The 12,966-nt window shown below is 45.9% G+C and overlaps 4 protein-coding genes across 4 annotated transcripts; 1 reads left to right on the top strand and 3 right to left on the bottom strand.

The window, feature by feature from the left end:
• Nucleotides 1-586: 586 nt before the first annotated feature.
• On the top strand, nt 587-1,986 carry PADG_06706 (uncharacterized protein; the record flags this gene model as incomplete). Its single annotated transcript, XM_010763903.1, has 2 exons — nt 587-1,652; nt 1,745-1,986. The coding sequence occupies 2 exons, from the start codon at nt 587-589 to the stop codon at nt 1,984-1,986; spliced, it is 1,308 nt and encodes a 435-aa protein (XP_010762205.1).
• Nucleotides 1,987-2,473: 487 nt separating this feature from the next.
• PADG_06705 (uncharacterized protein) lies at nt 2,474-6,375 on the bottom strand (the record flags this gene model as incomplete). The annotated part of the gene is made up of 3 exons (XM_010763760.1): nt 2,474-3,261; nt 3,317-4,017; nt 4,085-6,375. 3 exons carry the CDS (start codon nt 6,373-6,375, stop codon nt 2,474-2,476), a joined length of 3,780 nt encoding a protein of 1,259 aa, XP_010762062.1.
• Nucleotides 6,376-7,487: 1,112 nt separating this feature from the next.
• On the bottom strand, nt 7,488-9,758 carry PADG_06704 (uncharacterized protein; the record flags this gene model as incomplete). The annotated part of the gene is made up of 6 exons (XM_010763759.1): nt 7,488-8,136; nt 8,241-8,305; nt 8,375-8,476; nt 8,556-8,820; nt 8,879-9,205; nt 9,289-9,758. 6 exons carry the CDS (start codon nt 9,756-9,758, stop codon nt 7,488-7,490), a joined length of 1,878 nt encoding a protein of 625 aa, XP_010762061.1.
• Nucleotides 9,759-10,588: 830 nt separating this feature from the next.
• On the bottom strand, nt 10,589-10,838 carry PADG_12171 (uncharacterized protein; the record flags this gene model as incomplete). Its single annotated transcript, XM_010764003.1, has 2 exons — nt 10,589-10,639; nt 10,674-10,838. The coding sequence occupies 2 exons, from the start codon at nt 10,836-10,838 to the stop codon at nt 10,589-10,591; spliced, it is 216 nt and encodes a 71-aa protein (XP_010762305.1).
• Nucleotides 10,839-12,966: the final 2,128 nt, after the last annotated feature.

Here is a 12,966-nt window from a genome sequence, read left to right as displayed (position 1 = left end):
TTGACCCTTCAATCTTCTAATCAACGTAGTATGATTAACAACGTATGCCCTACTCAATTTGGATTTAAATTGAATGATTTAACGAGTGGGAATAGTTAGAATGAAAAGTGACGCATTCAGCGATGGATTACGTTAGTTGGTTAGATTAGTCAGCTTTCAGCACCCAACTAAACCACTTTAACTAACTAGTGAAAACCACCTCTAAAACATAATTGCGGCATCATTGGCTGAAACATATCTGGAACTCAACCCTCTTCTTCTATGGCTTGCATCATCCCAATGACGTTGACGTGAGTATGCCAGTGGAGCCGCATGTTTCTAACCCACCAATTGGGTGTCGCAGGCTTCGAGTCACTAGCCATTAGTTATAGATAACCAATCATCCAAGGGCCAACTCGTTCTCAGTCGACAAGCAACCTCTCAAAAAAAAAAATAAAAAAATAAAAAAAGAACACACACACACACACACACACACACACAAAAAGAAATATAGAAAGAAAGAAAGAAAGGAAGAAACGAAGAAACAAAGGAGGAAGGTAGAAGGAAGGATACAGAGATATTAGATGATCTCCGGACGAAAACAAAAATGGCAGACCAGATCCATGGTTCAATCTCCAGTCATCATTCGAGTCACCTTACCCACCGTTCAGACACCCCTTCGCTGGCTGTAATCATGCTGTCGGAGCAGGCAATGGCCTCTGGTGTTGAACCAACGCCCTACCCCGTTGCCCAAGGGTCTTTCGATGAGGAGGAACAGCGCTCGTCCCGTTATACACCAGAAAGTGACCCTTTCCAGCTAGCAAGTAAATTGATATCCGCCGACGAAATCAACAAGATCAGAGCAAATACAGCGCGGAAACGAGGTTATGCAAACCCTGGCGTCAAGAGCGCCTCAAGAAAACTTCAAGGATTCTATACACTCCAGAACCAGAATATCGAAAGGCTTTTGAAGCCGGTGGACGAACATGTACGGCTGGCCAAAGAATACAACTCGCAGAATCAACTCAAGTACAAGATTGCCGTCTATGGCAGCTTTGCCGCGAATGTTATTCTATCAATTCTCCAGCTCTACGCCGCAATTGCGTCAGGATCCCTGTCCCTTTTCACAACCATGGCCGACGCAGTATTCGATCCTCTCTCGAACCTGGCCCTACTCGTCTCCCACAAAGCAGTAAAGCGCGTCGATGCGCGTAAATTCCCAGCCGGCAAAGCCCGCATCGAAACCGCCGGGAATATATTTTTCTGCTTCATGATGACTGCAGTATCAATGATTTTGATTTCATTCTCTATCAAGAGCCTGGCCGACGGATACACTGAGAATACATTGGGATTTGAAATTCCACCTGTTGTCGCCGTGTGTATTGCATTTTTCACCAAGTTCTCCCTCTTCCTGTATTGCTGGGCGTTACGGAACCAGTACTCCCAAGTCCGAATTCTGTGGGAAGATCACCGCAATGACCTCTTTATCAACTGTCTCGGTATCTTGACTTCCGTCGGTGGCAGTAAGCTCAAATGGTGGATTGATCCCATGGGTGCCTTGATCCTCTCCTGCCTTATATCCGTTCTGTGGCTTCGGACAGCATATTCCGAATTCCAGCTCTTGATTGGAGTCACGGCAGACACGCAAACGCAACAGTTGATCACGTATATATGTATGGAATTTTCCCCGCCAAACACCCAAACCACAGCCATATTCTTCTTCCTTGTGAGTCTTACCATACTTACTCTCATTTGTCAAATATAGCAATGACCCATTCCCCATTGATTCAAGCCATCGACACCGTGCGCGCTTACACTTCGGGGCCACGGTTGGTCGTTGAAGTCGATGTCGTTATGGATCGCAATGAGAGCCTTATGGCCACTCACGATGTTGCGGAGGAACTGCAAATGAAGCTTGAAAGCCTCCCAGATGTGGAGCGGGCATATGTCCATGTCGACTACGAGACAACGCATAAGCCAGAGCATTTCTTGAAAAAGGAGCTCTAAGATGGGAAGCCGTCCTCAACGCATTTCATGACTGCTACCACGTTACGTGATATGATGATGCCATGTCCGTGATGTGTCTTTCGCCCAGATTTAATCCTGCATGGCATTTTCATTGCCTCCTCCTCCGTTCCTAGCTTGTCTTATATCATTTAAAGTGCATGTTTCTTGTTTGTTCTTTCAGAATACAACGGAGTCTGCTTTTCTTAACTTAAGACTTCCGACGAATCGATTCTGTGAAATCCACGTTAAGTTAATGATATTTAGCTGACTAACTATACTTTGATATATGCTCAATCCTTCCGATGGCGGATATAAATTGACATACTCCAAATGCACGTACATATTTTTAAAACGACATATACGTGATTTATAAACATATATATGCCGTCAGACACGTCATTTTTTTTTTCATTCTTCTCGTGTCTTCGCATCCCTCCTTATTCATAAAACTTGCCACCCTCCAAGATACCCACGCCTGAACCACAACCTATATATTACTCCCCACTCCACTTCCAAAAATATCATCGCTCCTCGCCTCGCGATCCCATACAACCTTCCCATCTCCCTTTCGCTTGAAATACAAAATCCGATGCAGCGGAATGAACTCCTCGTCCGTCTGCTCTGTCTTCCACCTATCAAGCGGAATCTCCTTCGCGCCAAGGAACCGATCCTCATAGCCAATGACATATTCCGAACTGTCATGCGACGGGTCCCAGCGGAGACGGTTGAGGATGTCGGAAGCCGGGCGTAGTTTTGCTGTTGAAACAGGCTTGTTGGCTGCTGCTCCGGATTTGTGGATGTTTCTCCTGCTTGTGGATAAGAGGAGTTGAGTTTCAGCGGTAGCTCCGTCGTCCTCGTCTAGGTGAAGGTCCAACTCGTCGACTTCGGAGTCAGAGTTTTCATCAAAATCGCCATCTTGAATGGTGTAATCCCCCCAATCTCTGCTGTCCAATTCGAGGGGCCCTAGATCTGCCTGTTTGACATGTGAAACGTCCACCCATGCAAAAGTCGAGTCGAAGTATTTCTTATCGTTCCGGATAAGGCTTGCGAATTGATCCAGAGAGGCTTTCAATGTGTCCCAAGCAAGTTTACGGTCCGGTTTACTCGCGGCGTTTGCTGGATCTGCTCTTTCATCTGCCTTTGCCAAGCCAATGAGATAGCAACCTTGATATTCGCGCTCTTCTTGTGTCGGAGTGTTCTTGTTGTTATCTTCGTTCTGCGTGAACCTAGCCGGCCAGATTCTGGTCTGGAGATCTGGAAGTTTTCGATGGATGTCTGATAGGTGTCAAAAAGGGTGGAGCAAATTTAAATGTGAAAAAGAGCGACTTACCAGCAAGAAGCAACAAACACCTTGACTCAAGCCACCCAATTAGTGAACTTCCTTTCGCCAAAGATAGACCCCAATATTGCACATTGATCTTGATGTACCTATTATAGGATTTCAAGAATTCATCAGCAGAATTAGATAATGTCGGTTGCCCAGCTTGGGGCGCAATCCCAACAAGTGATGTCCAACGTAACCTCCCCTCTGAAATGAGAGTATCCGCTCTATTCATTTCATCTACAATCGTCCTCATTGAGGATATTGAAGCAGTGCGTGCCACATTCATAATCGGGTAATGAAGCGTCAGTATAACCATACACTCCCGTGGCGATCTATTGTACCGAGGCTGTTTCCTATGGAAATTCATGTCGTACACCATGCCTTCCATCCAATAGAAGTCTGCGTAATGGTTAAAGAATGTGCGGAGGATATCTGCAACACTGGTAGTATTAGGGGGAAGGAGCTTCAAAAGCCGGGACAACATCAGCGTGATGTGGATTCCTCCGAGATATCCAAACCTTGAGGAGTAAATGCCACGGCTTTTTGCCCACGCCTTGATGACCCTATGCAGTAAACGAAACATAGCTGGGTTCTTGATTGTTCTTTGAAGATATGTTTGGTCACGGTAGGGTTGAAGTTTCACCAAAGAAAGATATGCCAGATCAAATAGTGGATCGGCTCGAGGTAGGTGAGATACTTCCAGCCATCTGCCATCACATGCAGAATGAGCATAGAATTAAACATTATGGGTTAAAATATACAATCAAAACGTACCTCTCCGCCACCGCTCCCGCTGGGCAGTATTGCAAATCGAATTTCACTCCGTTGACTTCAAGTTCCCACATTGTTCCAGTGGCCGCCTTGACCTTTCTCAGGATTTTTACACCAGAATCCGCTCCCTTTCGGAGTCTTTGCATAGCGAGTTCAAAAAACGTTGTCGAGCTAACCGGTCCAACACATAAACAATCAACATCTGACGAGTTAGTCCACACACCTAAACCGTAAGAACCAACTGCCGTGACTATAAAGGAGAAGTTCGACCGCCCAGTCTCGTGAGTTTCGCCCGACTCCGGGAGCGAGCCATGCAGTATGAGGTGCTTCAAATACTTGAAGGCAGCCTTCCTCTTCTCTGCGTCTTCTGGAGATGGGAAAATTGACCTATCTGCGAGACATAATTTCAGATCTGCAGGGTCGTGAAAATCAGGATGAGTTGTTTGGACGTCAATAAACTCAAACCACGAAGGTCTCGCTGGAGTCTCATCTTCTTCTTCGCTATATACTCTGAATTTCAGGGTTGCCCTGATTCCCCAGTGGTCACTTGGAAACTGCAGCTCCGTATTTCCGTTTGCTTCGTTAAGACTCTTTACTGGAAAGCCGAACATATTGAATTGGATAACTCTCAACTTGTCTTCTTGGTAGAGGACTCTATCATATCGATGGGGTCTTGGATTTGCAGAGCTGATGGATGAGATTGCTGCTAGGGGGTTTTCAAGGGGATCGAAGGTAGCACCCTGCTCCCCGTCGTAGAGCTGCGTAAAGTCCCGTTCAAGTCGAGATGGCAACATCTTGTCTCCCATCGTGGTATGTGCCACAAACCAAGAATCCAAAAATCCAGCAGATAGGAAAAAAGATTCGAGAACAGGAAGGGTCGCTGCAGTTTCTGTGGATATTGCTTTCGCTTCAACCGCCTCTTCATGTGTTACGGCAGAGGTAGTCATGTTGAAATCACCTGCAACAACTTTAGGATTGCTGGTATAGTTCACTAAAAGGAGGTCCCGTAATTTTTGGAGCTGGCGTTCTCGCATAGTAACAGTGTGGTCCGATAAACCACTGGAAAGGTGAACACCAGCAATTATTGTAGGAACGAAACCAGATTCTTCCATTGTGCCAATTCTGTCGAGCTTGAGAATAACTGCACCTTTATGGTGAGTATCAAAAGGAAGCCAACTCCAGCTAAAGTTCGAGCGGCTCAACGCAACGATATTTCGTAGGCTCGGCAGAGGGCCAATTCCCACCTGCCCTGGGGGCCCATGAGTAGCAAAAGGGTAAATATTTCGAATCCTTTCGTTCCCAAGGAGGTACGCCAGAAAGCTATCTGAAACTTCCTGAAGTAATAGCACGTCGGCCACAGAGTTATTTGAAATTAGTGTGTTAAGAAGAGCTGGATACCTATCCGTTGCGGGTGGATGTTTGGAATCAACAAGAACGTTGTAGCTTGACACTATAAGAGTGCCAGGAAGTTGTTCTTTATCTTCTGGTAAATTTGATAACTCCGCAGGAGCCCAGATTCCAACGTCGTCAGAAAATCGGTAGGTAGCCCTAGATTCAGCCACTGGAGGTCTGCCGGAGGACCCGCGTAGTGGGGTTAGCGGGAGCCCCTGCAAAGACAAATCCAGATTTATTGCAAGTTCCCGCCCCTGCATATTATCATGAGTAGCGATGATTCGATTAAAGCTAGCATCCCCATCCAAATCAATGGTGCCCCATAACCTCATCTTGCACGAATCCGCTGTCTTTTCGCGAACCATGATAGCCAGCTGTCCTACTTTCCATTCAATGGGTGGAAGCAACTTTACCTTTGCCAATAGGTAATCTCGCGCATTATAATCATTGGGCTTACTGTAGCCAATTGTCAGATGCGGATGATATTCTCGGTTCTGTTCGTTGGAGGGAAGCCTTAAAACCTCCATAATCGTACTCCTGAGTTCGGTGAACTTCAGAGATCCTTCATCATCATCTAGTCCAAGGTGGATGATATTTCCATTCCGCTGTGGGAAGCACGCTGGTTTATCGAGGCGAAGGTGGATAGCATTGACTCCAATTTCTGAGAGCCAACTGGCAAGTTTTGGCCGAATCAGATTAACTGCAGTTGTCAGGCGATCGACGGATACAAAGGGGTAAATAAGGTTGACGTGCGCAGGCCATTTCTCATACGCCTGGTCGTACAATGCACGGAGCCGGTTGGCATCTTGAACGACAGATAGAGGGGGAACAACGCATAGCGCAGTTTGATATGCATTGAGAGTCAATCTGGAAGCTTGAGAGGTTTCCTCTGAACCCGCCATGACTTATAAAGAGTAGTATATTTTTTGTTTGAAAAGTATGAGAGAAAATTGAATATTTGAGGAAGAGAATCAACTCCACGAGTGATATTAGAAGTAGGAGGACAGAGGAGGAAAGAGGGCTCAATTGATATAGAGGTGGGGAAGAGGAAGATATGAAGTTTTCCTACTGATTGAACTGAGATTAAAAGAGAGCGCATTGCGCCCTTTTAAATACCAAGCCAGTCGTTTCTAAATATCCAACTGTGGTTTTGACAATATAGCTCAGTGTTGACTCAAACTGTACCGCTAAGCTCTCTTTCGCAGCCATACCTCAGCACCAGATGTCTCCCCTCTCTCATTGAGTCTGACTATGGTTGCCTGGAGGGTCAAATCTACCAGGTTTAGACAGCTGTCGATGGATAAAAGGTGGCTGAGGGCTCATCAGTCTTTACTGGACAAGAGATTAGTTAGGCCAGAACGCTAGGAGAGGGGACCTATCACGTAGTTACACTGGGCTCACAGAATTGAATCATCAAGAGTTAGATAACTACATGACTCACGACCAGTCATCTCGTAAGATGATGATCACTGCTGTCCATAAACGGCCCCCTGGACTCATTGATGCAATGGAATGGTCTGTATCGACTATTAACTAGGTATTCCCGTCGATTAAAGGTCAAAGTTCCTGCGTGAAACCCTCAGCACGAAATAAAGTTTGTCCTGGGGTAAAAATCGCTAACGTAAAGATTGCCCAAGGGAACGAATGGGGGGAATGGGAATGGGAAAGGAAAACCAGAAAAGCCAAGTACTTAAACTAACCATGGAACAGGAATAAAAGAAATGGTAGCTGGAGAGGTAAGCTCTTCCTTTTGCTAAACAGGATTGAAACGGACGGACGACAAAGGAACAAGAGAATATATATATGGGCATTTAAAACTCCATCCATAAGGTATCATTATCGTTTGCGAAACCAAAAAAACATAGCCAAAATATATATATACTTCCCAAATTGTATCAATGCTCAGGGGGTACATTTTATCTACACTCAAAATTGCGCAAATGCCAAACATCAACCCATATTATATCTTTGAATCACACAAAGCCATAACTAATCCCAACCTCATTCATTCACTTCATAGTACTCCCGCGACGGTCACCATCGTGCCAAACAGGCAGGTCCACAGCACAATCCTGACCCCCTCAACATCTCCAAACACACTCATGGCTCCTCCTTTTCCCAAAGTGGGAGGCCGGGCTCTCGTGTCCAAGGGACCCGGAGCGGCCGGTGGAGAAGGATTTGGAGGGGGCGGGGGCGTCGGCGACGCAAACGACTTCTTCTCCTTATCAAACGCCAAACATGCAGTGGGGAGAGCAAACTGCTTCGAGGCAATCGTATGTTCGGCTTCAAGCTGCTCCTTGAGCGTGCCAACGCCGACTTCCAACTCCGCGAGGACGCCTACGTTAAGTTCGACCGAGGGAACTATGTTAATGAAATCGCCCACCAGGTCTTCGAGAGTAGCGATGTGATTTTTGCCTTTACCCTTGTCACCACCTGGGTGGGCAGTGGATGATGACAGGGCATTGCATCTGCCGTCGACGCCCTTGAGCTGATCGACTTTTACGGTCAGGGAGGGGATATTAAAGAAGGCACCCACGCCACCAGTTGTGGAGCCAATCAGTGAGGTCACTCCGAGGAGGATTTCAGGTGTGAAGCTTATTGTAAATTCGAGGCTGGCGGGCATTTGTGCTTGGAAAGGGAGGGTTGAGAATTTTGTGTTGTCACTGGTTGACGGCGGTTCAGTCAGTAAGTCTTTTCCCTTTTGATTGTCGCCATGTGAAAATTAGGGGAAGGATGATGCTTTCTCCTGCGCGGAAGCTCCACATACAAACCTGTCGCAGTCGAGTTGTTTAGTTCTCCAATGTCGATGGTGAAACTCGCGTCGTTAGGAACCTGGGTAAATTAATTAAATTAGATCAATTTGACTTTTCCTCCTCGTAGGGGAGAGAGGTCAATACGTACAGAGACGTTGAATCCATACTCGAACTCCAGAGGCTGTTTCAAAGCCAAGGACATCTCAATCTGGGGCCTGAAGATAGGGCCAAAAGCGACAATACCGGGTATCTAGTTTGGATTGAGTTAGAAAAATAAGCTTACGATGCGTAGAGAAACCAGAGAAACCAAAGAACGCCATTCGACGGACCATAAAGGGAGTAATGGGAAATTCCGGCAACGGCACTGAGAAATTCAACGCATTCCCAGCCGCTAGATCCAGCTTGGTCTTAAGTTCAAAATGTCCAAAAAGTCCGTCCACATCGACCCGTACAGACCCGTGCTGGAAAAATGCAATTGTGTTATCCAAAAATTTGATCGGGTTATCCGGGTCTTCAAGCTTAAAGGACCCCTGAGAAAGCTCCAGTTCGCCGCCGATCGTACAGTTTTTACACGTTAATTCCACTCCTTCGGGACTGCGTAGTAATTAGCGTTAGGTCCAGGGATGAGAGGCAACGGAATATCTTCACCCACACTAGAGCAGAAGCTCCTGGAATCTGAGGAGGAATAACGACCTGGTCGACTACTTTCACGTCGATTCGTGCTTTGGAAGAGGCTGGTACGCTCGAGGTAGACTGGGGTCCATCAGGGAATGCTCTTGTTGGGGCTGGTTGTGCACTCGAGGAAAAGGAGGATGTCTCCTGACGTTTTTGCAAGATCATGTCCCGCCGTTCCAGAATTTGACTCGATGGTATGCGCGCAAAAGAAACTTCCATCATGCTGAATGCATCTTTCCACTCGCAAGAGGACTCTAATAGAGTGATGATCATCGTTTCTCTGCTAACGATAACTTTGGTGATTCTATCGGTTGCAGTTTAGCATTGCACGACACAGGAGAGGGAGAAGGGGAGAGTTGCAGATGAAAAATATAAAGTCGTGCTTACATATGAGGTGCCCTCTGGTCCTCTTCATTGCAATTGAGATGAGAAGACACTACAACCAAGTGGCTAAGCTGTTCAATCTCCTTCCTTACCCTGTCTAGAGCATCAATTGAAGAAAAATATAGCTTTATTTCTCCCGGGAAGCATGTAATTCTCTGCAAGTCGGACTCGATATCTTCCAAAGATAAAATCGGCTTCTGGCTCCTCACCAGCACGCTGGCTGTAAAAATAGAGCCATCTGGAGCAGCACGGCCGTTAATGCGGCTTTCAATAAAGTCGAAGGTGGTTTTTCTCTTCAGAAGACTCAAAGGTGCATCTCGTGACTCTAATTTGGACCTCAGCGTCGCAGCTGAAAGCAATCGAGAGCGAGAAAGTTCCAATGCAGAAAATTCATCACCAAAGGAACGATGAACAAGCCATAAAAGAACGAATAGCTGCCAGTAGAGAATGCGGGAGATGAGGGAAGCGCTCATGCTGTCTCGAATGATAGAGAGCTATGAAAGATCACAGTGAGGAATGAAAAAAGCTATGGCGCCAGAGGTGCTTCAGATATCAATAAGTAGCTCCTTCAATGCAGAGCTCAACATCGCCAAGGTCGGGAAATGGGTATCGGAACTAGCTCAGGAGATAGGAGATGCAACCAGGGATCGGAGTTGCAGTAGAAAAAAAAAAAAAAAAAAAGAAAGGATCCCGATTTTACGAGGAAGAATAACCACGATTAGCGTGAGATTTGGAGCTGAACAATGCAAGCTATCACTAGATGCGACGCTTCCGCATCCTCCAGCAGGCAATACAAGCAAGCCCTTGGGAAGGCAGAGAGAGCATGGAAGAGATGAGCTCGAGGGACATCGTGGCAGCTCTGGGCAGAACCATGGGCTCGGGATCGCAGTTGTTACATCGCTGCAGCTGAAAAATAGTGTCGAATGCATCTTTCATCCAAGGCCCTGCAGGGTGATGGTGGCAGTTTCATCAATGTTATTCCTTTTGCGCAGAGGACATGTGACATTGTCTCGTAAAGGTCTGCCCCGTTCCCGGCTCTCTGGAAGGCCGGCCCTGTAGATAGCTGGTTATCCGACAAGGGGCTGGTGGGCCACACAGAGAGATAGCAGAGTCGGTAACTAGTTATCTGGGGAGCGAGCCGGTTCATCCATTTGATCAATGTCATACTGGCCCAAGTATTTGACAAGTGTGTTGAACTACCCGGCATGGGTGCAGTCACAGACTTTCAGATTATCAAGATGAAAGTGGTCCATGTCGAGGCCCCCCCCCCCCCCCCCCACACGAGGAGTCGAGCAGTATAGTCTCAGAACCCGCCTTTGGTGTGTCTGTCATCGTGGTTGAAGGGAGTTTGTTCCTGGATGCCAAGTTGGATTTAGTCAGTTACTAACTTTATCGTAAGCGGACTTTCTCCTAACGGCTCGTTGAGCCAATTCTTTCGCTGTCAGAATTCCCTTCTGAGCTTTTGTAGACGCATTCTCATTTTCATTCTCATTCTCACTCTCACTCTCACTCTCACTCTCACTCTCACTCTCACTTGTAGTTTTGCTTCTCATTTTGCAGTCTGTGGGACCTTGTGTTCCGGTGTCAGAATAGCAGCGCTACGCATGATAAGCTGGACACTCTCAAATCAGATTTAACTGATTGAACCAGCGAGACCCTTTGCACGACACTTGATATGCTGCCTGATCTTGTTGAACTGACATTCTAATCAAGTTACATTGTGTAGATTTTTTGAGATTCAGAAAGACTCCTGCTAGTAATCTAGGAGAACAAGCAATAATTTCCCTTGATTTTTTCTCTACAATTCCAGTCGGATATGGTCGTATGTACTTATCATTAGGGTCAGTCAAATCTGGTGGAGCGAATTCAAATGCGGGAAATTTAAACCGTATAAACGAATTGAAAAACTTCTCCAACCTTTCATCCGCATGGCTAATCCCGTACTGCAATCCCATGAGACAGACTCACTGAATTTCCTCCCTCCCCCCGGCCTGAATTTACGAATGAAGAACGTTTAGTTCTCCGTACATACTCCGTGTTCTTGACCTGCAAACGGCATCGAATCAGAGTGCAAGCCAGCCTCGCCAAAGCAAAAGTGCTGGGTTTCTTGTCAGGTCCATTCATCTCCAATAATCAAACTCTATTTATATATAGCCATTCCAGCTACGGAGGTGTCGAACTTTAAGCAGCCAGGCCAGTGGGTAACTAACTAGTGCAGACGCAGTGGGCCCGCATGAGTCCGGCGCCCTGCGGCAAACGGCTATTTGCGCCTGGGTTGGAATAGTCCAATGGGTCCAAGGCGCATTGTTTGCCCACTGCAACAGCTCACAGCGATTTCAGATGTGATTCGACAAAAGTAACTACGACATCTGCATCAAGTCTCCAGGGTCGAGTAGCGCATTTACAATCGCCAATTCTAGTTCTAATTGTGATTTTTTTTTTTTTTTTAACTTGTCAGCCCCTAGCTAGGGAGGATGTAATAATAAAAGCTCAATTATTGTGCCGCTGTGGTCTATATCGCATTGATTTCCACAATAAGACCCTCTAAATTTAGGTCCAAGCACGGAGTACTACTTCGTATAACTTAGTTATAGATTCGAACAATGACGATATTTCGTCGTTTTTCTTACTCCCAAAGCCCTGCCTCTTTCTCCACCATTCCAGAACCCCGCCAGCTATCGGTGTAAAGTCTTTTTTTTTTTTAATTTTTAATTTTTAATTTTAATTTTATATTTTATTTTTTTTTGAGCTACCCACAAGCGAGATCTATGGCTAATTTGAGTAGCTGATGGTGGGTTTCATCCTGAATGCGTGGGAAGACGGAACGGCGATGTTAGAAAATAGTGAGATTAGAAAGTCTCAGTAGCAGCTTGGACCGAAAATATTCCGCGTGCCGCGGAGGAGCAGGATAATTTTTGAGATCCGATCTCATCTGCGGTTGTGAGATGATGGGGTGAAAGGGTATGGCCGTAGTTCCGCCGCGGGGTTTTTGAGTAACTATATATTAGGTTTGCTGGTACCATTCAACCGTCCAAAGGTCCAAGGACAGAAAAGTTTGAACCGAACAAAATTTGAAAAGCAACGTCGGTTTCCCTGGTTTTTGATTGCCGCATTGGGAAATCTGTTGATGCACGAAACCGTGGTTATGATCTAGGCCCGGGGATACGGAGATTAGGTCGAATCGTAAATATAATTATTCACACAACCTTTAAAGTGGGTCTATTAGTAGGGCAGTAGCGGTTGTAATGCAATTGGCCGTTGAGAAATACAAGAAATGGAAGATGCCGGAGAAGAAGTCGAAAGAAAACAAAATACAGACAAGACCGAAAGGGGAAACAGAATGGGGAGTGGAAAATGAAAAGGACACATGCAGAACTCGGCTTCGTTTTACAATGCAATATGCGAAAAGGCCACGCGCGAGAAGGAGAAAAGAGAAACATTAAAAAGGTAAAAAGTAATCCGGAAATGGAAAAGGCACAGAAGAAGAAAAAAAAAAGAAAAGAAAAAGAAAAAGAAAGAAAAAAACCAGACATGCAGAAGTAGTCTCGTAATAACAGCTTTCAATCTCCTCTCCCCTGTCTGTCCGTCTTTCATGCTTTCGTTCGTCAAATATGTCTACTGGGTTTGTTGAGGATCAAGCAATATCTATGCGACAATGTAATAGTGGGAATCTCAGGTAAA

Source organism: Paracoccidioides brasiliensis (genome assembly GCF_000150735.1).
Source record: "Paracoccidioides brasiliensis Pb18 unplaced genomic scaffold supercont2.9, whole genome shotgun sequence".
Taxonomy (NCBI): Eukaryota; Fungi; Ascomycota; class Eurotiomycetes; order Onygenales; family Ajellomycetaceae; genus Paracoccidioides; species Paracoccidioides brasiliensis.
Note: the sequence above shows the minus strand (reverse complement) of the source record. Positions and strands in the feature narration are given on the sequence as shown.